General features: G+C 39.5%; 1 protein-coding gene across 1 annotated transcript; it reads left to right on the top strand.

Annotated features, from left to right (window-relative positions):
- The first annotated feature begins 835 nt into the window (after positions 1-835).
- Positions 836-15,714, top strand: LOC111272792 (solute carrier family 25 member 32). Its single transcript, XM_022854418.2, has 7 exons — positions 836-2,920; positions 10,263-10,558; positions 11,970-12,123; positions 13,521-13,606; positions 13,948-14,140; positions 14,368-14,469; positions 14,779-15,714. Exons 1-6 carry the CDS (start codon positions 2,443-2,445, stop codon positions 14,451-14,453), a joined length of 1,293 nt encoding a protein of 430 aa, XP_022710153.1. The 5' UTR covers positions 836-2,442; the 3' UTR covers positions 14,454-14,469; positions 14,779-15,714.
- Positions 15,715-15,851: the final 137 nt, after the last annotated feature.

The following is a 15,851-nucleotide window of genomic DNA, read 5'->3' as shown; positions in this document are numbered from 1 at the left end:
TGGTAACGATATCACTTAAATCCGATCACCAGCTTTCTCACTCGGATCGGTCTTTGTTAGGCGGCAGTTTTAAATGATTCGGGCACGTGAGCGATGACCTAAGTCGTAGATGAGATATTTAGCCACGTTCATGGTGGTTACTCTGACCTACAGTTAAACCACGTTATCGCTGTCTATGACCAGAAATTTGCGGATATCCACAGCAAAACCTACATTTTTAACGCAACACAGATGTGTGCTGTAAGCAATTTAAGTTAATAATAAGTTGTAAGCAGAACAGACCGCTTTAGGCGGCCCTAAGGTTTAAAAGCTTTTTTTTACATATGAAAATAAATGTGTGATAAATTATTTAAGCAATGGTAAATTCTTTTGAAATACGTTTGTTATGCAGGAAAGATCATTGGCTGTCAGTGCCCTCCGAGGGGCTGCAGGATAATACATAAATGTAACTACTCTTTGTAGATGTATGATATACATGATAGCCAAGTACATGGCAAAGCATTAGTATTGAATGAAAATTTATAAACAATTTACACACACATAATTTTTCGGTATATACTGGACAATTCATGACACAAAATTCATACGCTCATAAGCTTCGACTCTTGCTTTCGACATTTTTGTTATTATGATCTTTGCTTAATTTAATCATGTACACACGTTGACTCTGAACGCCCTCTGTTGAGCTCTTTTTATTTCAATTTTTAATGCAAGGACATACGGCAAGCACTATCTATTGTAGTCCCGCGCGCTCATGTACGATTCGACCGCATTATTTGTACTTCAAGCTTCTATCACTGCCACCGTCGCAGCTAGCGTTCTATGGTGGGCGACGAGGAGCGAGGTCTGTCGAATCGAAGATGGCGCTTGCCAGTGTCAGAGACTCATTGTTATATTCGCGGTTTTGCTGTTGTTTGTACAACTTCGATTGTGGGGGCGTTGTTTGTGCGAAGCAGAATTTCTGCTGCCAATATCCCCTGTCGGATTCCAACCACGGGGGTGAATGAAATACGGATATCGGCTATGGAAAAACGATTATAGCATCATTGTGCATCCGTTCGCGCGCGCTGAGCTCCTGTTCCACCGCTAAGCCATTGGCCATTCTCTATCAGCAGTTGAATCAGCCATACCCCCTGGTTAGCCGGCTCGGGCGCACAACACCTCATCGAATTTGCTGCTAGCCAGTTTTGCTCGAACGAATCAATCATCAAAATCTATACTGGTTTCTCTTTGTGAATCGCCCCCAATCGCGGCGAATGCAACAAGAGGACCATGAACGGGCTGTTGACGAACTCGGCGCGACGACATCCACGACAACTACAGCAGTCGCAAAAGAATTTGCATCGGCGCCGCCATTTCGAGCGCCGCTTGCGTCGCGACGAGCGGTCATCGCCATACCTCTGACTTCTTCGTTTGAGAAGTCCGGAGGAGCCTACTACCGCTAGAAAAGACGACAGACACACAAAAAGTGAACGAAGTAAAGCGAGGACGGCGTGTCGTGGCCTACATATGTCCTTTTCTACGGCCGCCACTGTACGAACGACCGACCCCGTTTTCGCCCCCACCGCCAGAGTGAGTCGAAAACAAAAAGCGCGGGTCGTGTGTTTTTCGCAGCAAAAACCATCTCGAAAAACCGAAACGAAAAAAGGAGAAATAAGCCATAGCGACGAGATTGTTGCTTTTGTTTATCGATCTATGTATATATTTATCTATCAAAGTGCAACATCATAATATTGGTATTACCAGAGGCCATGGTTCACGAACCGTCACATAATAATAATAATCAGCAAAAATAACAAGTCGACCCTTGTGTCTGTTGTGTTTATGCTGTCCCTTGCATCGTGGGCACGGGACAATTTCGGTGAGGCTGTGCTGCAGTTGTTCTTAGCTTGACCACCGGTATTATTCGACAACGCTTATAATATTCGATCAAGTGTTTTCGCCCGCAAGAACAAACAAATTAATAACATAAACAGTACTCTGTCTCTGTTTTTGTTTCTTTTTGTGCATTAGCTCAGTGTAGCTCGGTTATTTTTTGTTTAATCTCAGGTTATGTGAGTGTATTTTTCGTGAGTTTCGAGGAAGTGCGTGTATTTAAGGGCGAACAACGGTACTTTCGTTCACTTGCGAATCGCCCATTCTGCTCAACGATTTTACTCTGTGCGAATATTTTCTATGATGCCGACTACGACTGTGGTTGTTAATCACGATTACTATCACCTGTAAACGACAGTTGTTTCTGTTGTGCCTCTCGACAGTAGCTTGTTCCTTTAGAGCAGATCCAGTTCACCCTGTACCCAGCTGCTTGTTTGCCCAACTTCGTGTCCTCAGTCTGTCTGTCTGGCAATTTTTTTGTGTCTGTCTGCGTGTGTGTGTTGCGTGTGTGAGAGTCTGTGTGCGAAAAGATCATACCACGAAGAAAGACGGCACGATACTGACACCATGGGGTTGTTCGAGCAACCTCAGCAGCAGCACCAACAACAACAGCGACACCAACAGCAGTTGCTAGAGATGTCAAGTAGCAAAACCACTACCAGAAACAGCAGTAGCAGCAGCAGCAGCAGCAGTAGTAGCGGTATCAATAAAACGACGTCTTCGTCTTTGACTAAAAATGCAACTGGCCCTCATCTAATTGGCAGTAGCACCAACTCGAGTAGCCATCATGGTCACAATGATAGCAGCAGCTCAATCGTCAGCCCGAAGACATCACCAGCAGTAGCGGCAGCAGCAGTCGCCGCGATACCAACAGCTTCACCACTGTCGACAACAACGGCGACCGGAACGATGGTTCCGAGGACTCGATTCTGGCAAACGTTCCTGCCGAAACTACAGTTTGAACCTATGCTCGCCGGAATCGCTGGAGGAGTAACCTCTACCCTAATACTTCATCCCCTCGATCTGCTCAGGATTCGCCTAGCAGGTACGTGCGTGCATAACGAGAAGATAATCTAATATATGAAACAGAAATCCTAAGAAAACAAGAATAACAAATTGAAAGATACTGGAAAGTAATTGCTTGGCTTTCTTAGTCCCGAAAGGGCGCTAGCTTTATTTTGTTTGTTTTTGTTCAGTGCGGACCCGCGTCGACAGGCATTACTGTTGGCATTTCCAGCGAGCGTCCCTCAAATCGACAACAGCAACAACAACAAAACTGCCAGCTAACTCGATGTCGCGTATACGAATAGTTCATTTTAATCAGTACAGCCTGTCGCTCTTCGCGACAGCGACAATCGCTGTTAAAGGTATTTGGCACAGCCAGGGTTTTACTCCCGTCATGTTATCGTCAGGCAATCCGTCTCAGCATCGATTGATTCACTACGTTTGTTTAGGAAGCTGTTATTTTGGCATTACTTGTATGGTACGTTGGTATCTGTGACAGGGAGGTTCAAATAGTGCGTCTAGAGAGTGGGATGCGATTTTCGTTGCTGTAAGGCACGGCAGCCGAAGCAAAAGCAAGAGGTGGGCCGGCAATAGACCATGCATAAATTATGTTATACAGATTCTATTGTGACACCTGTCCGGATGGATGGTTGCTTTTTCCTGTGCTTATTTTCTAAGTCACGTACGCTAAACCGCTTGCTTAGTCTTCGTAAAATGGTTAATTATTGTTGGCTGGTCTTAGTTGTCAATAGAACTATGAAAACTGGGAAAAAAGAGGGTAAGTGATCAATACCGTTGAAAATGTTAGTCATATACTATGTGTGTACTAAAGACGTATTTTTCTTTCTACTGCTGTAGAGCTTTGTTTATATCAAGATGGGCAACATACTTACTTGTACAAAGTGTGTATTTGTTATTTGCCTTTCGTTTAAACTTCCACTAGTAAGGGTCATAGATTAAAATGACGTTACAGCTTTAGCAGTACTGCCAACGTTCCCAAGCCATTAAAGTCGTTACCGATTTCGTCCTAACTTGCGACTGTGTCCCTGTTGTTTTTTACCCATTACTGGTTTGCCTTTTGATTAGCATTGTCATGCTAACAAGGAATAACCGATGTTTAAGACGAGTTTTTTAATCACATAGTTTAATTGATCCAGATGTGAAAAGACCGAAATATTTTGGTCGCAAATTTTGATCTCTATTGTAGATTCCCTCGCTGAAAAGTACTGTCCTTTCTTTTCTGGGACAACGGTTCCTCGACAAGTCTGATGTCCCCAAGCCAGCAACAGGCATTCGTCACTTGTTTGCAAAAGCCCTGCCAAGCAATGTAACCCAAATGTGCCCAACATATAGGAGCTATTCGCAGGCACTTTGTTGCCAAAGAGTACAAAACGAATTGGTGTCAAAACATGTCTATAAAATGGAGACATTGCAGTAAGGCATTTGAGAGGGACATGAAAGGGCGCAAGGGGAAACGGTTAGTGACTAATCTAGCCTGGAGGACTGGATTACACGAGACAGTACTCAAGTAAAAACAATATGATCAGACGTATCATTTAATAAGGGGTGATTATGCCAAAAACATTACGGCTCTAGGTCCCTTTTTATTAGATACCGCTGTGGTTGTATCAGCAAGCTTGTATCCATTAAAGGAATTAAGTCGTTAGTGTACGTGGGGACTAATAATAGAAGAAAATTAGAAACATTACACGCAGCGTTGTTACCACGCCTAAAAATTATTCCTGTTATATTCCTTGACTTCAATTGGTAGGCTTGTGTTAACTACAAGCACCAAAAGAGAGCTCTTTAACGCTCTTAAGCTCTAAACTCTCTACCATTTCTGTATTTTCTAACGGTGTTGATTAATACGAAAAGCTACTAAACAAGGTAGATCAGAGTAACTTAACTGAAACATTCTTGCATCGCAGTGATCATGCAGAAATCGTCATGGATCGACACGCTGCAATGGACTTTTTATGCGAACCGCTTCCAACGGAAACTGATGTTTTATCAAGAGAACTTTTTATGTGGAAAAAGCTGTTGATAAAAACTGGAAGTCGCAACAGGCAAATATTGCTTGCAACAATTGCTACCTGGAGTTTTTTTTCAGTTGAGGGATTCGCCTTTCAAGCTGTTCCATCTAACTTATTCCACGAAATACAAAAACCTATGCACATATGCTGTTCGTGCAGAAACCCTCTTCTAGTCGCTACACCTCCTTAGTCCAGCGAAATGCGTTAAAGTCGATAAAGCGAATCATTGAAAGGAGTCACGGGGACCATTATAAATTATGAGGGTATTATTATTATTATTAAAAGCGTAAAACAGTGCCTTTAGCGCAGTCGATTGACAAGATTACCTAACAAAATATGCGCAACAATCCACCTATAAATCAGCCTATTCAACTGGTAGGCGTTGTGATACATTAAAAGTCAAAATTAGTAAAAGAATTTGTTGTCCATAATATTGGCGAAATCCTGACAGCTGTAGAAATAAGATCAAACAAACGATCCCTGCGCATCGACCGCGTATGCTCGAAAGATATTTTTTACGGTCAACCGATAGATATAAGGAACTTACTATAATACAAACATCGGCGTTATCGAGTAGCTGTCTTTTATCGCTTATTTTTATCGTTCATCGGAAATTTTGTCGTAAGAGATTACTCTAATGCGGATTTATAACGAAACCCATCCGGAATCGCCCGAACACGCAGACAGAGTTTTAAGGATATGCATACCAGGGGTCGATCTCAGCAAATACTCTTGAGCGAAAAATTCGTCTTTCTACCATAAATGTGTTTGTTTTTTTACTTTGTTAAAACTCCATAATATTACCTGAGAACTTTTATATTGTACCCTTCATCTATTCATAGAACAAATCGTACGCCGTAAAATGTCCATATTCGCGTTATACTAGTACCTGCTTTTCATCATGTTAGACTTCATTGTCGTGTTAAATTCTGACGGCCGCGGAATGGCCTAGATGGGTAACACACATCTCTTTAAGATTAGGGTAACCATGAACATGCGGCCATCGTTAATTCGAATTTCAAAGTTAGAAAATATTTACCATGATATCTATTCACCACATTATTTTAATTCCAAACAATTCCAGCGAGAAACGGTTCAATTAGAACCCTTTAGTGGGAGGGATTCGTAATGAATAAGTGGTGATGAAGATTTATTCATATAAGTAAAATAGCCAAAGACCTTACGATCCACTTGTAAGTATTAAACGCAAAGATTTGTGGAAGCTTTCACTTTTCTTATCTTCATTACCATTTCATTTTTGTTCATACTTTCAGCATTTTGCCTGTTTTTGGAGCCACAGACTTGACTCTGCCCTCATTTAGTTAATGGCGTTTGATTTGTGCGTATCCCATTCTAACCCAGATCATTCGCAGGTCGTTCGGTTGCTGTTATTGCTAATGCAAGTCCTGTCGTATAAAAGGTTTGGTTGATAGTGTTCATGTTGTTAGAGATCATCCAGTCTGAGTGAGCTGAAAGCGGATAGGAAATTGTAATGGATCGTATTCAAAAGGATAAAAGATGGAAATGAATATTTCTTAGGCCGTTTGGAGCTGGCGACCAGAAACAATTTTCCCTCACTCGTACGAGCGATATCGCAATCGGTAAAAAGCAACCGGACCGTTCCAACGAGTCCACATAATTTCAATGTGTATTACTCCTGCTGTAACAGTAAAAGAGCACTTTCAGTTGACAGACGATGACAGTTATAACAACATCGCAGGTGTTAACGGCCATGTTGTTGGGGCCATTGACTGGCCGTTTTGCCTGCTCAACAGGTACAATCCTGTTGAATGGTGACGTTAATGTAACAGTCCGACATATCTGTATTTCAACTGGTTTTAGATCTAGTTAATTAATGTATTGAGACCTAGAGGTTTAAAGGCATACTTTTAAAACTATTTGTTGAGTACTTTCTAGATGCAACAGTTTTACTGATTTCGTCATAAAGTAGGTACACACCGGGATACTGGCAGACTCTTAACTTTAGTATTTATTGCTGATGCAACAAATTCAGGTTCTTAAGTGAATTTTCAAGTCGATTGGAACTCGTAATCAGGAGCATCTCAATAATATGAAACACTTCTTTAAGGGCGATTGTGGAAAATCATAGTTATTTAGTGGTTGTAGGTCAGACTAGCAGCTGTTTGATAATGTGTTATTAAGATCGATATAACCTAAAGTTAGATTTCCTGCACTTTCCTAGCGTTGATAAAAGGGAAATCTCCACGACACAGGAGTGGACTGCTTTGGGTCACCAAGATGAAGATAGTTCAGTTTGAATTAAATCGGCGTTGAGCACATAAGGTCTTCACGTCTCCATATAGAGTCTGTTAAGAAGAAAATCGTTAGATGTATTTTTTTGATTCTGCTTGAAAATTCTTACCAACTACCTGCTAACGTATTTTACTGAGCCGCAAAGCCTCTAACTGCCTATATTTCTGTGAAAGTAGATTGTGTAAACATTTAAGACCACGAATGTCGTATGCTCTTTCCTTATATCTCTATAAAACAGAAACAATAATCATAATATTAAGGAAATATGACCGGAATCTTACTCAGCTTCCTTCAAACCTTTGTTATAAGAATAGTGTCTCAATTTCGATGTCACTTTACGACGAAGATTGTTGATAACGTTACAGACAACTATCAAGACAAACTCGGCACATCTAGTGTATTGCAGTTACTATTAATTACTACTAATTATTGCTAGTAGTAGAATGACATCAGCACTTCGAGCTTTTTCCGTGCGTAGTTTATACGAAAGCCTGGACTTCATTAGACTATTCATTTCCGTCGAACCGCGTGTTGAGCGAGCTAGTTGTGGCCGGTGCAGAAAGAATATTAGGACTAAGAACGAATCACGTTACAAATTGGCACAGCGGCAGGCGGCTGACGGTGACAAGATAAACATGTCTTTTTTTTTTGTACGTACACACTCATTATCTCTACAGTATTACACTCAATTTAGAACGCAGTGTCTGAAAGAAAATGTATAAAATCCTATTAGAGCTGACTATCTGTACAATACCAGAAGGCGGAGAAATCCGAACCCAACTCATCAGTTTGTTTTTAGCGAATCGTAGGTAAAAGTAAACGCCGCATATGGGTGGTATTATATCCTAGTTTTTTTTTATGAGCCAAACAATGCACTGGGTCATGAGATCATGAAGTTTTTGGGTATCAGTCACTGATCCTCTTCTGCAAATGGACGTTACCATTTTGCTTACTATGTAACCCAATTGGATGACAAAGCTATACTGAGGAATATTTGTTTTCAAAATGACAAGCCATTTGAGTATGCTTTTTCTGTATGAATCTATAAAAATCAGTTTAAATATTATTATCATCGTTAGTTGGAGTAATCGAAACAGTGTCATCGAATACCCCCCCCCCCCCGGCTTTACTGTTGGCATGTATTAGTAACATGACATGAAATTCCATCCACTTTGTTTTGCAGTTTTGATTCTATGGGATCAAGGGCCCACAAATAGGTAATTTTAATTTACATTAATCTTTTAATAGTATTCTTTTTGTCTAACGCGATAGTAAAAAGGACTATTGCCTACCACATGTCCGTTCTAAACAGGATTATATATACAAATTAATTCTTTCATAATAACATTCTAATGGATAGCGAAATCGTTTACCTTCATAGCTGGCACTATGATCCTTTCAACATGTATTTGGCCCATTGGGGCAACAATATTGGTCGCTGAAACCACACGGGCAGTATTTAAGGTTGGTCGAATACCTTTTTGCTTGCCCTGACACGTGGCAGATCGCACTAAACTCAATGACACAAAATAAGCACCTTTTATGTATACTATGGTATAAGAAAAATAATTTATTATAATTCACCTAAACCCATATAGTCATGTGGTTTAAGAAACAACACCCACATTTGGATTATAAGGGGCATCTCATTTAGTTTGTGGTACAGGAAGTCAGATAAGTTCATTAAATAATAGTTCTGAAAAGAGAAACTGTTTTGTGCAAAATAATATGTTTTGGAAAGACGGAAACATTACCGAGTATGTTCAAATAATACGCCTATGTACTACCGGTACTAGGGTTTTGGTGTCAAAGTTCTGGGTAGACAGGTTCATGTTACCTAGCCATTATCCGAAACACAGTATTGTACTTCAGCTTGCTACTAAATTTTATCTATTTATTACTATTAATTTATATATACAGTAATCGTAATCACTAATATCCGGTCTACCAAAAAAAATATTGACCGCCTTAAAACCAAAAGCACTCTTTTTACTAAAAAACATGATTACTAAGCCCAATATACGCCATTTCCAGCAATGACTTGTTGCAATTTTTCTGGTAGCACTACGAAATACTATCACTGTAGAACTTCGGTAACATTTTGAAGGAAAAATTGTGACAAGTGATTTTTGCATTCTTCCACTGAGCTAGCTACCGAAGATGTTCCGTAGAGACCAAAAGAGATGATAGCCTAATGATGCAAAATCCGGATTATATATATTTAATAAACGCCATTCTTGACGTCAGCCTGGCCAAACGTTATGGAGTACACTTTTTCAATTTTATTTTTATTTGCACACGACTGTCGCATGCAGTCCATTTTTCATCACCTAGAATAAGTTGTTTTAGAGACTGCTCGATTTTTTGTAGTCGAATTTCTGTAGAGTTTCGCAGATGGAAATACGTCCGAAGTCATTTCTTTTACGTCAATTCGTATGGCGCCCAAACATCGAAGTTTTTTGTTGCCAGCTTTTTCAAATGGTTAGTTCCTTGGTGATATTATGATCGCTCATATATCGCTTTTATTCAACTTTGCAACAATTTAATTATCTTTTTTCGTAACTGGTCGACAAGGAGCTCTTTTCATATCGAAATTTCCCGGACGAAAGCAACAGAACCGTCTTTGGGCCGTTTCACCCGATAACGAATTTTGACCATGAGTAACGCACATTTTCGTGAGCTTGTGTCTTAATCATAATAAATTGGAAAGATAGTGTATTTTACTAAATTTCAAGATGTTGTATGGGCATTTTAAGAGTTAGCATATTTACTGCCAAATCTCAGCTTTCAAATGAGACCAACGCTGACCCAACAGGTATGTGACCTTAGCGCCACTAAGCTAGAAAAACGGTCACTACCTTTCAACGACCCAATATTAGTTTTGGCAACATAACAAAACATATTTCGTCAGGATGAATAAATTGCAAACGAATATTGATCCTATTATTATAATCAATTACGGTTGTTGCTACCAGTTATTATTATCATTATTATGATTATTGTTATAATTGCACTGGTGCGATGTGTCTTTTCTCTTCATATGTTTATCTCTATGATTGCGATTTGATTGTACAGTGAACGACGGTCAGCTCAAAACTCGGCCCCAATATCTGGGTATTCGCAATGCGTTAACGAAGATCGTTCGTGAGGAGGGCGTGAAGGGTCTGTACCGTGGAGTGTTCTCCAACTGCATCGGAAATGGAACCTCCTGGGGCCTCTACTTCCTCTTCTACCATTCGATCAAAAACTATATGCTCAACTCTCAACGCAGAGCAGAGCGGAGTCACCCGAGTGGCACGCAAAAAGATGTCGAACATCTCGGTCCTGCAAGGCACATGCTGGCCGCAGCAGAGGCAGGTTGCATAACACAAGTAAGTTAGAAAATGAAGTTCAACATGATAGCTCAACATGATTGATAGAACCTATTAGATACACAGCTCGATCACGCGTTAGACTAGGCCAGTGTACCATGTAGCTTCCCTGCCCAGCATCGGGCAATCAGCCCTCAGCAAAGATATTGGTGTTGACAGGTTTTAGTCACATGCAGAATATGTATGCCTGCACGTTTCCATGCATGTTTCCATGCCAGTTTCAAAAACCAGCCTTGGACCTAACCGGCAAAGTATGTCAGGCCGTTCAGCCGTGTTAATTGGTATTGCCAGCGAGTTGGAGGTTTCAGTGTGGTTAAGAGAATTTATAGTAGTTGGTATATGGGAAATCACCTGTCATAAGCCAACAGTAGCATGAGAGATATTACTAGTCCATAGCAAACTTAGTACACAGCAACGATCAGACCGCAGTATAGCATAAGAAAGGCAAATCACAGTATTAGATAAACTGCATGGCCATAAATGGCCATACGTCCCTTAATGCCTTGAAGCAATATTAGATATGGCCAGCATGGCAAAATCAACTTTGGCCGTGATCTCATATCAGGCATTTTTAATGTACGTGCGTCTTTTATATTGTTTGTTTGCTGATGGCTAAGCGCTGTATACTGATTAAAACTATTTTCGTTGACCTATTATAATCATTTCAAAAAAGAGATAGCCGAGTTTTGTCCTCACTTCGGACTCTAGAGATGGCTATGTGGGACGGCAAAAAACCGCATTTTTGACATCGAAAAGACGTCGACTTATCTAACAATTATCCTCGTTCAAAACTGGCTTAGCCCAATTTCCCTTGGAATACTTTTGCCAATACCATCTTTGGTTCACGCCACGTCTTAATAATACTCTCAGCTGTAGAATCCTTGTCATAAGCCTCACATAGATCGTGAGATGTTTCCGTAACTTTCTCACCTGTTAAATAAATGTGACAAATTGTAGTCGTCCGTTATATTCATTTTAGAGCAACTAAAATTTTGTGAGCCACACAAAACGTTGACTCTGTAAAGAAAACTGCAGATAACATCCAAAGAAGTAAAGTTAAAAAGAAAAAAATTAACAAAAAACAAGTAAGTAGGTATATACATATATATATATATATATATATATACATACTCACTCATATTTATGATCTTAAGGAAATCTGATTTAACTTCTCGTATTACTTTCTGTCCTCTTTTCAGACCTGCTGTTAAATACTTGATAAATGTTTATGCTCTCCTTTATCCCCAGTATTTATAGTGCTGATTTACGTTCCCATTAACTGCAACGTAATAACAATAATACTATATTCGCAGAAAACATTTAAAAAAGTATGTACATATATATAATAGGTTTGCATAAATAGGGGGTCATGGGAAATTTATAATGATAACCTGTTTGAAATTCGTCTTAGGTAATCACCAATCCACTGTCGATGGTGAAGACGCGGTTATGTCTTCAGTATTCTGACCATTACATGAATGTGCCGGCGACCAAGAGATACAGCGGCATGGTGGATGCTTTTCAAAAGGTTGTCAAGTATGAGGGCTTCAGCAGTCTATATAAGGGTGAGTTAATTGTAGAATTTAACGCATGCATCGATATTTATATTACACGGATATTTGAGCATCCTCGAGGTATATATGAAAAAGCCTAGTCGTGAAACCTATGATCTTTCATAAATTATATAGTTTATGCGTGCGACTAAGTCACTGTCTTGTCAATAATTTAGTGTATGTTACACAGAATAAATGTACTTATTGTGATGCAACTTAAAAATATTTTTCATTAATATAGCGTAACTTTAGTACAATTCCCGCAACTGCGTGAAAGGCCTCACAAGACTTCGGTTCGAAGACTGCTGTGTTATCGAAGTTGATAATCATCAGATTTGTTACATGGGCAGTTTAGTAAGTGTCTTCATTGCTAACAGTTCATCTCAGGGGAGGTACACATATTTGTTCCCGCGGTAGGTATTTTTCCCTGAAGGCTAGGATGGTCGTTGACGAGCTGAGCTATTCTTACCGGCTGTAGAGAATCAGTAGGCTGGCCAGCACATATCCGCAAATTCGGTAAACTCTGAAATCTGGTGCGTATGTCCTAATTAGTATGACGAACAATTATAATGCAGAGCTAGATTTGTTCTGTCGTTGAAAAATGCTCGACGCTTGTAATACCTACCACTGGATTTATCCTCGTTTTTGTAATGTAATTGCGTCTAGTTATATTATTGGTGAGCATCTCGTTCGGGTTCAGTTCCCTTTTAGCACACAACGGCCACCTAACGATTGGTTCATTTCACGGAACATCGCACCTGCAACTCATGTTAAGGCGCATAGTCTTTTGTGTCGCCTCAAGGTAATTCGACAAATACACTGGAAATGTTAAGCGGTCGGTTGATTTCTTGGCTCCTCGACCTGCTGTATTATTGAATCAAAGTAAGCAATACAAAAATTACGTTATTTTTTCTTATATCTCTGTTGGCTGATGAAGCAACACTGATCTATTCTACATTGACTGTAGAGGTTGAGCGATGTGTAGACAGAACTGCTTATACCGGGTACATATGTAACAGTAATAATTCTGCCCGTTCACTATAGGTTCGACCAAATACAGAACACTGTAATTAGTTATTAAAAGCTAGACAAGGAACAATGAAAACGTATCCATTGCAAGAATATCCCTTCAAACTTAAGCTTAGTCTTTGTTATTGAAATTTAGTACTGATTAAACACCTCTGAAGTATTTTACCGTAATTACCTACAGTCGTTCGTCGCGAATTATTTGCTTATTGTTGAACTACAAGTGTGCATTATTGTAAATGCTCGTGAGACACACCCCCCGAAAATACTGCTTTCAAATAACTTTTTTGTGCTTTTGATATCTGCTAAAAAATTTAGTAGTAAAATTTCTAATTAATTATCGAAGATCGTGCTTTGAGTAATGGAGCGCTCTTTTTTTTCAGGTTTACTACCTGGTGTCTTTAACGTAGCGCATGGATCGATTCAATTTATGGTCTACGAGGAACTGAAGGCCGAGTACAGCTTGCATGTACGTCGTCCTGGATGTGAAAAATCATCCTGCATATGTGTTGAAACACGAACACGAAACGATTGTTTTTGTTTTATTTGAAACTGGACTAAGTTATGGATTTCCACAAAGTACACTCTTCTACACAAACATCTTTGCGATGCTTTAACACAGTGGACAAAAAGTTGAAGGTCTCATATAATTCTAGAAATTTTTTAGATATGACCGATTATGACTGTCTGAAAAATAATAAAAACAGCGTCAATAAACTGCTCACTGTCTCATCAACTCGAATTTGAACCCGTTGAAATTCTCTGCTTGTGCGGCACTTCCCTACACAGAGTTGTCCTTCCTCAAAACAGGTCAATCGACATCGTCTGACGACCAAGGAGTACCTGATTTTTGCCGCCATATCAAAGCTTATCGCCGCCGCAGTCACCTATCCTCAACAGTTGATTCGTGCTCGCTTGCAGGACCAGCATGTGCAATATTCTGGCTTTTTAGAAGTGGTCCGAAGAACCCAGCGCGCTGAAGGGATTAAAGGCTTCTACAAAGGTTTAGTCTATTGATCCAATTTTAAGAGAGACTTTTTAACTTTTTAAGATTATTTACCATGCAATGTGCCTAAAAAGTAGAAGAATTGTTTATAGATGCGCATATACTTATGAGTGATTTATCTAAACATGGGTAATTTATTTACCTTTAACACGTTTAATAAAATAAGCTAATTAACGATAAATGAACAAGTTCTTATTTAATCGCTTTTGTGTTTTTTGGCTTAGGTTTTGGGGCGTATTCAATTCACGTGACGCCTAACATCTGCATCGTATTCTTAATATATGAAAAGATGTACCCGTCTAAAGATTAGAATTTATAAATTGATGGTGAGTACTTTTCCAACTACCTCATGGATTTCTGAAACTACCTTTTTGAGAAGTATTACTTAAAAATATAACGAAAAATTATTTATGTACAAAATAACTATCCGATGGTGTCGAAATACGACAAACACTATTAGGAAGGTTTCTTAAAAGTGCCAGTTTTCTTCAAATTCCCTTTAATATCTGCTAAAAAATCTGACAAGCAAAATTTAGCAAGTTATATATAGCAGGTCGTTATAAAGTCTTTTCAAGTAACTTTGCACATGCATAATTTTTGTACTAGACACTTTTTTGCGTATCGCAATATTACAGGGTAAGTACAGTGTATTTGGCCGTCGTATCGGTTAATGATTAGTCGCTGAATGGACAGCATACGTACGCTTTGAAGTTGCGAACCCGTGTCGCACACATGGCCCCGTACCAGGCTCTCAGTGCGGTACAGGACAGGTCTACAATCACCTAAGGCAATTGGATAAGCCATTACGATGATAGCGATGCAATTACGCCGACACACAGAAGAGGCAAAACGGACCACAGACAGGAAGCAGCCAAGTGCACGAACAACGTTGGCGCCAAGGCAGGAAAGTCGGGTTCCCGTTCATTTCACAAGGGGAAAAGTAGGAACTCACAAGCTCTAAGCACGGGCATCGTAGAATGGGCGGTCATTTTCTTAAAGAGTCCACCCACAGTTGTGGACTTTGGAAGATTATACGTATGCAAGCTTGGGTGTTTTGGATAGAAAGAAAAATAATTGAGTGCTTCTAACTGCTTTTCTCGCTCTCCCCTTTTTTCCATGGATTTGAATGCAATTCGTGGGAGCCCCGAAAGGAAAAGCGAAGCTCTACAACGCCGTCGAGGTTTTTATTCGTTAGCAAGGCCCCAATTCGTCGACAGTTGTAGTAAAGTGAGGAAACAAAATTATATATGGCTAAAAGCCGAGCTGACTACGACTCGCTTCAAATACCTGTGTGTAGTAATATGCTAATCAACCGTTTTGATTTTAACTTGACAAGTAAAATTTGTCAAGATAATGATGTGAACGAAACCAAACAGACCACACCAAAAGTTTTGTAATTGTTGTTTTTACCAAAAAAAACATCAACTGATTTCAGCAATTAAATCTATTGGAAGAAGCTGACAAATTACTAGATTTCTTAATAGTTAGTAGTGGTTAACGGTTTTTTGTTAGGTAAGAAATAAAAAAATCGACGGTCGAGGTCGTCGTTGTTACTGTTGTTAACCCTTGTATTAACCGACCGTCATTTATATATATGTCTTTAGAATATAGAAAATATCTCAAAAATTGAATACGATGAAGAGAAAGGGCCCTCTCAAGAGACTAAAGTTGTGTTATTGTATTTGAAAGGTGTATATCTGTGAAACTG

Source organism: Varroa jacobsoni, unplaced genomic scaffold (assembly GCF_002532875.2).
Source record: "Varroa jacobsoni isolate VJ856 unplaced genomic scaffold, vjacob_1.0 contig03282, whole genome shotgun sequence".
Lineage (NCBI taxonomy): Eukaryota > Metazoa > Arthropoda > Arachnida > Mesostigmata > Varroidae > Varroa > Varroa jacobsoni.
The sequence above is the reverse complement of the archived record's forward strand: the minus strand, read 5'-3'. Positions and strand labels throughout refer to the sequence as shown.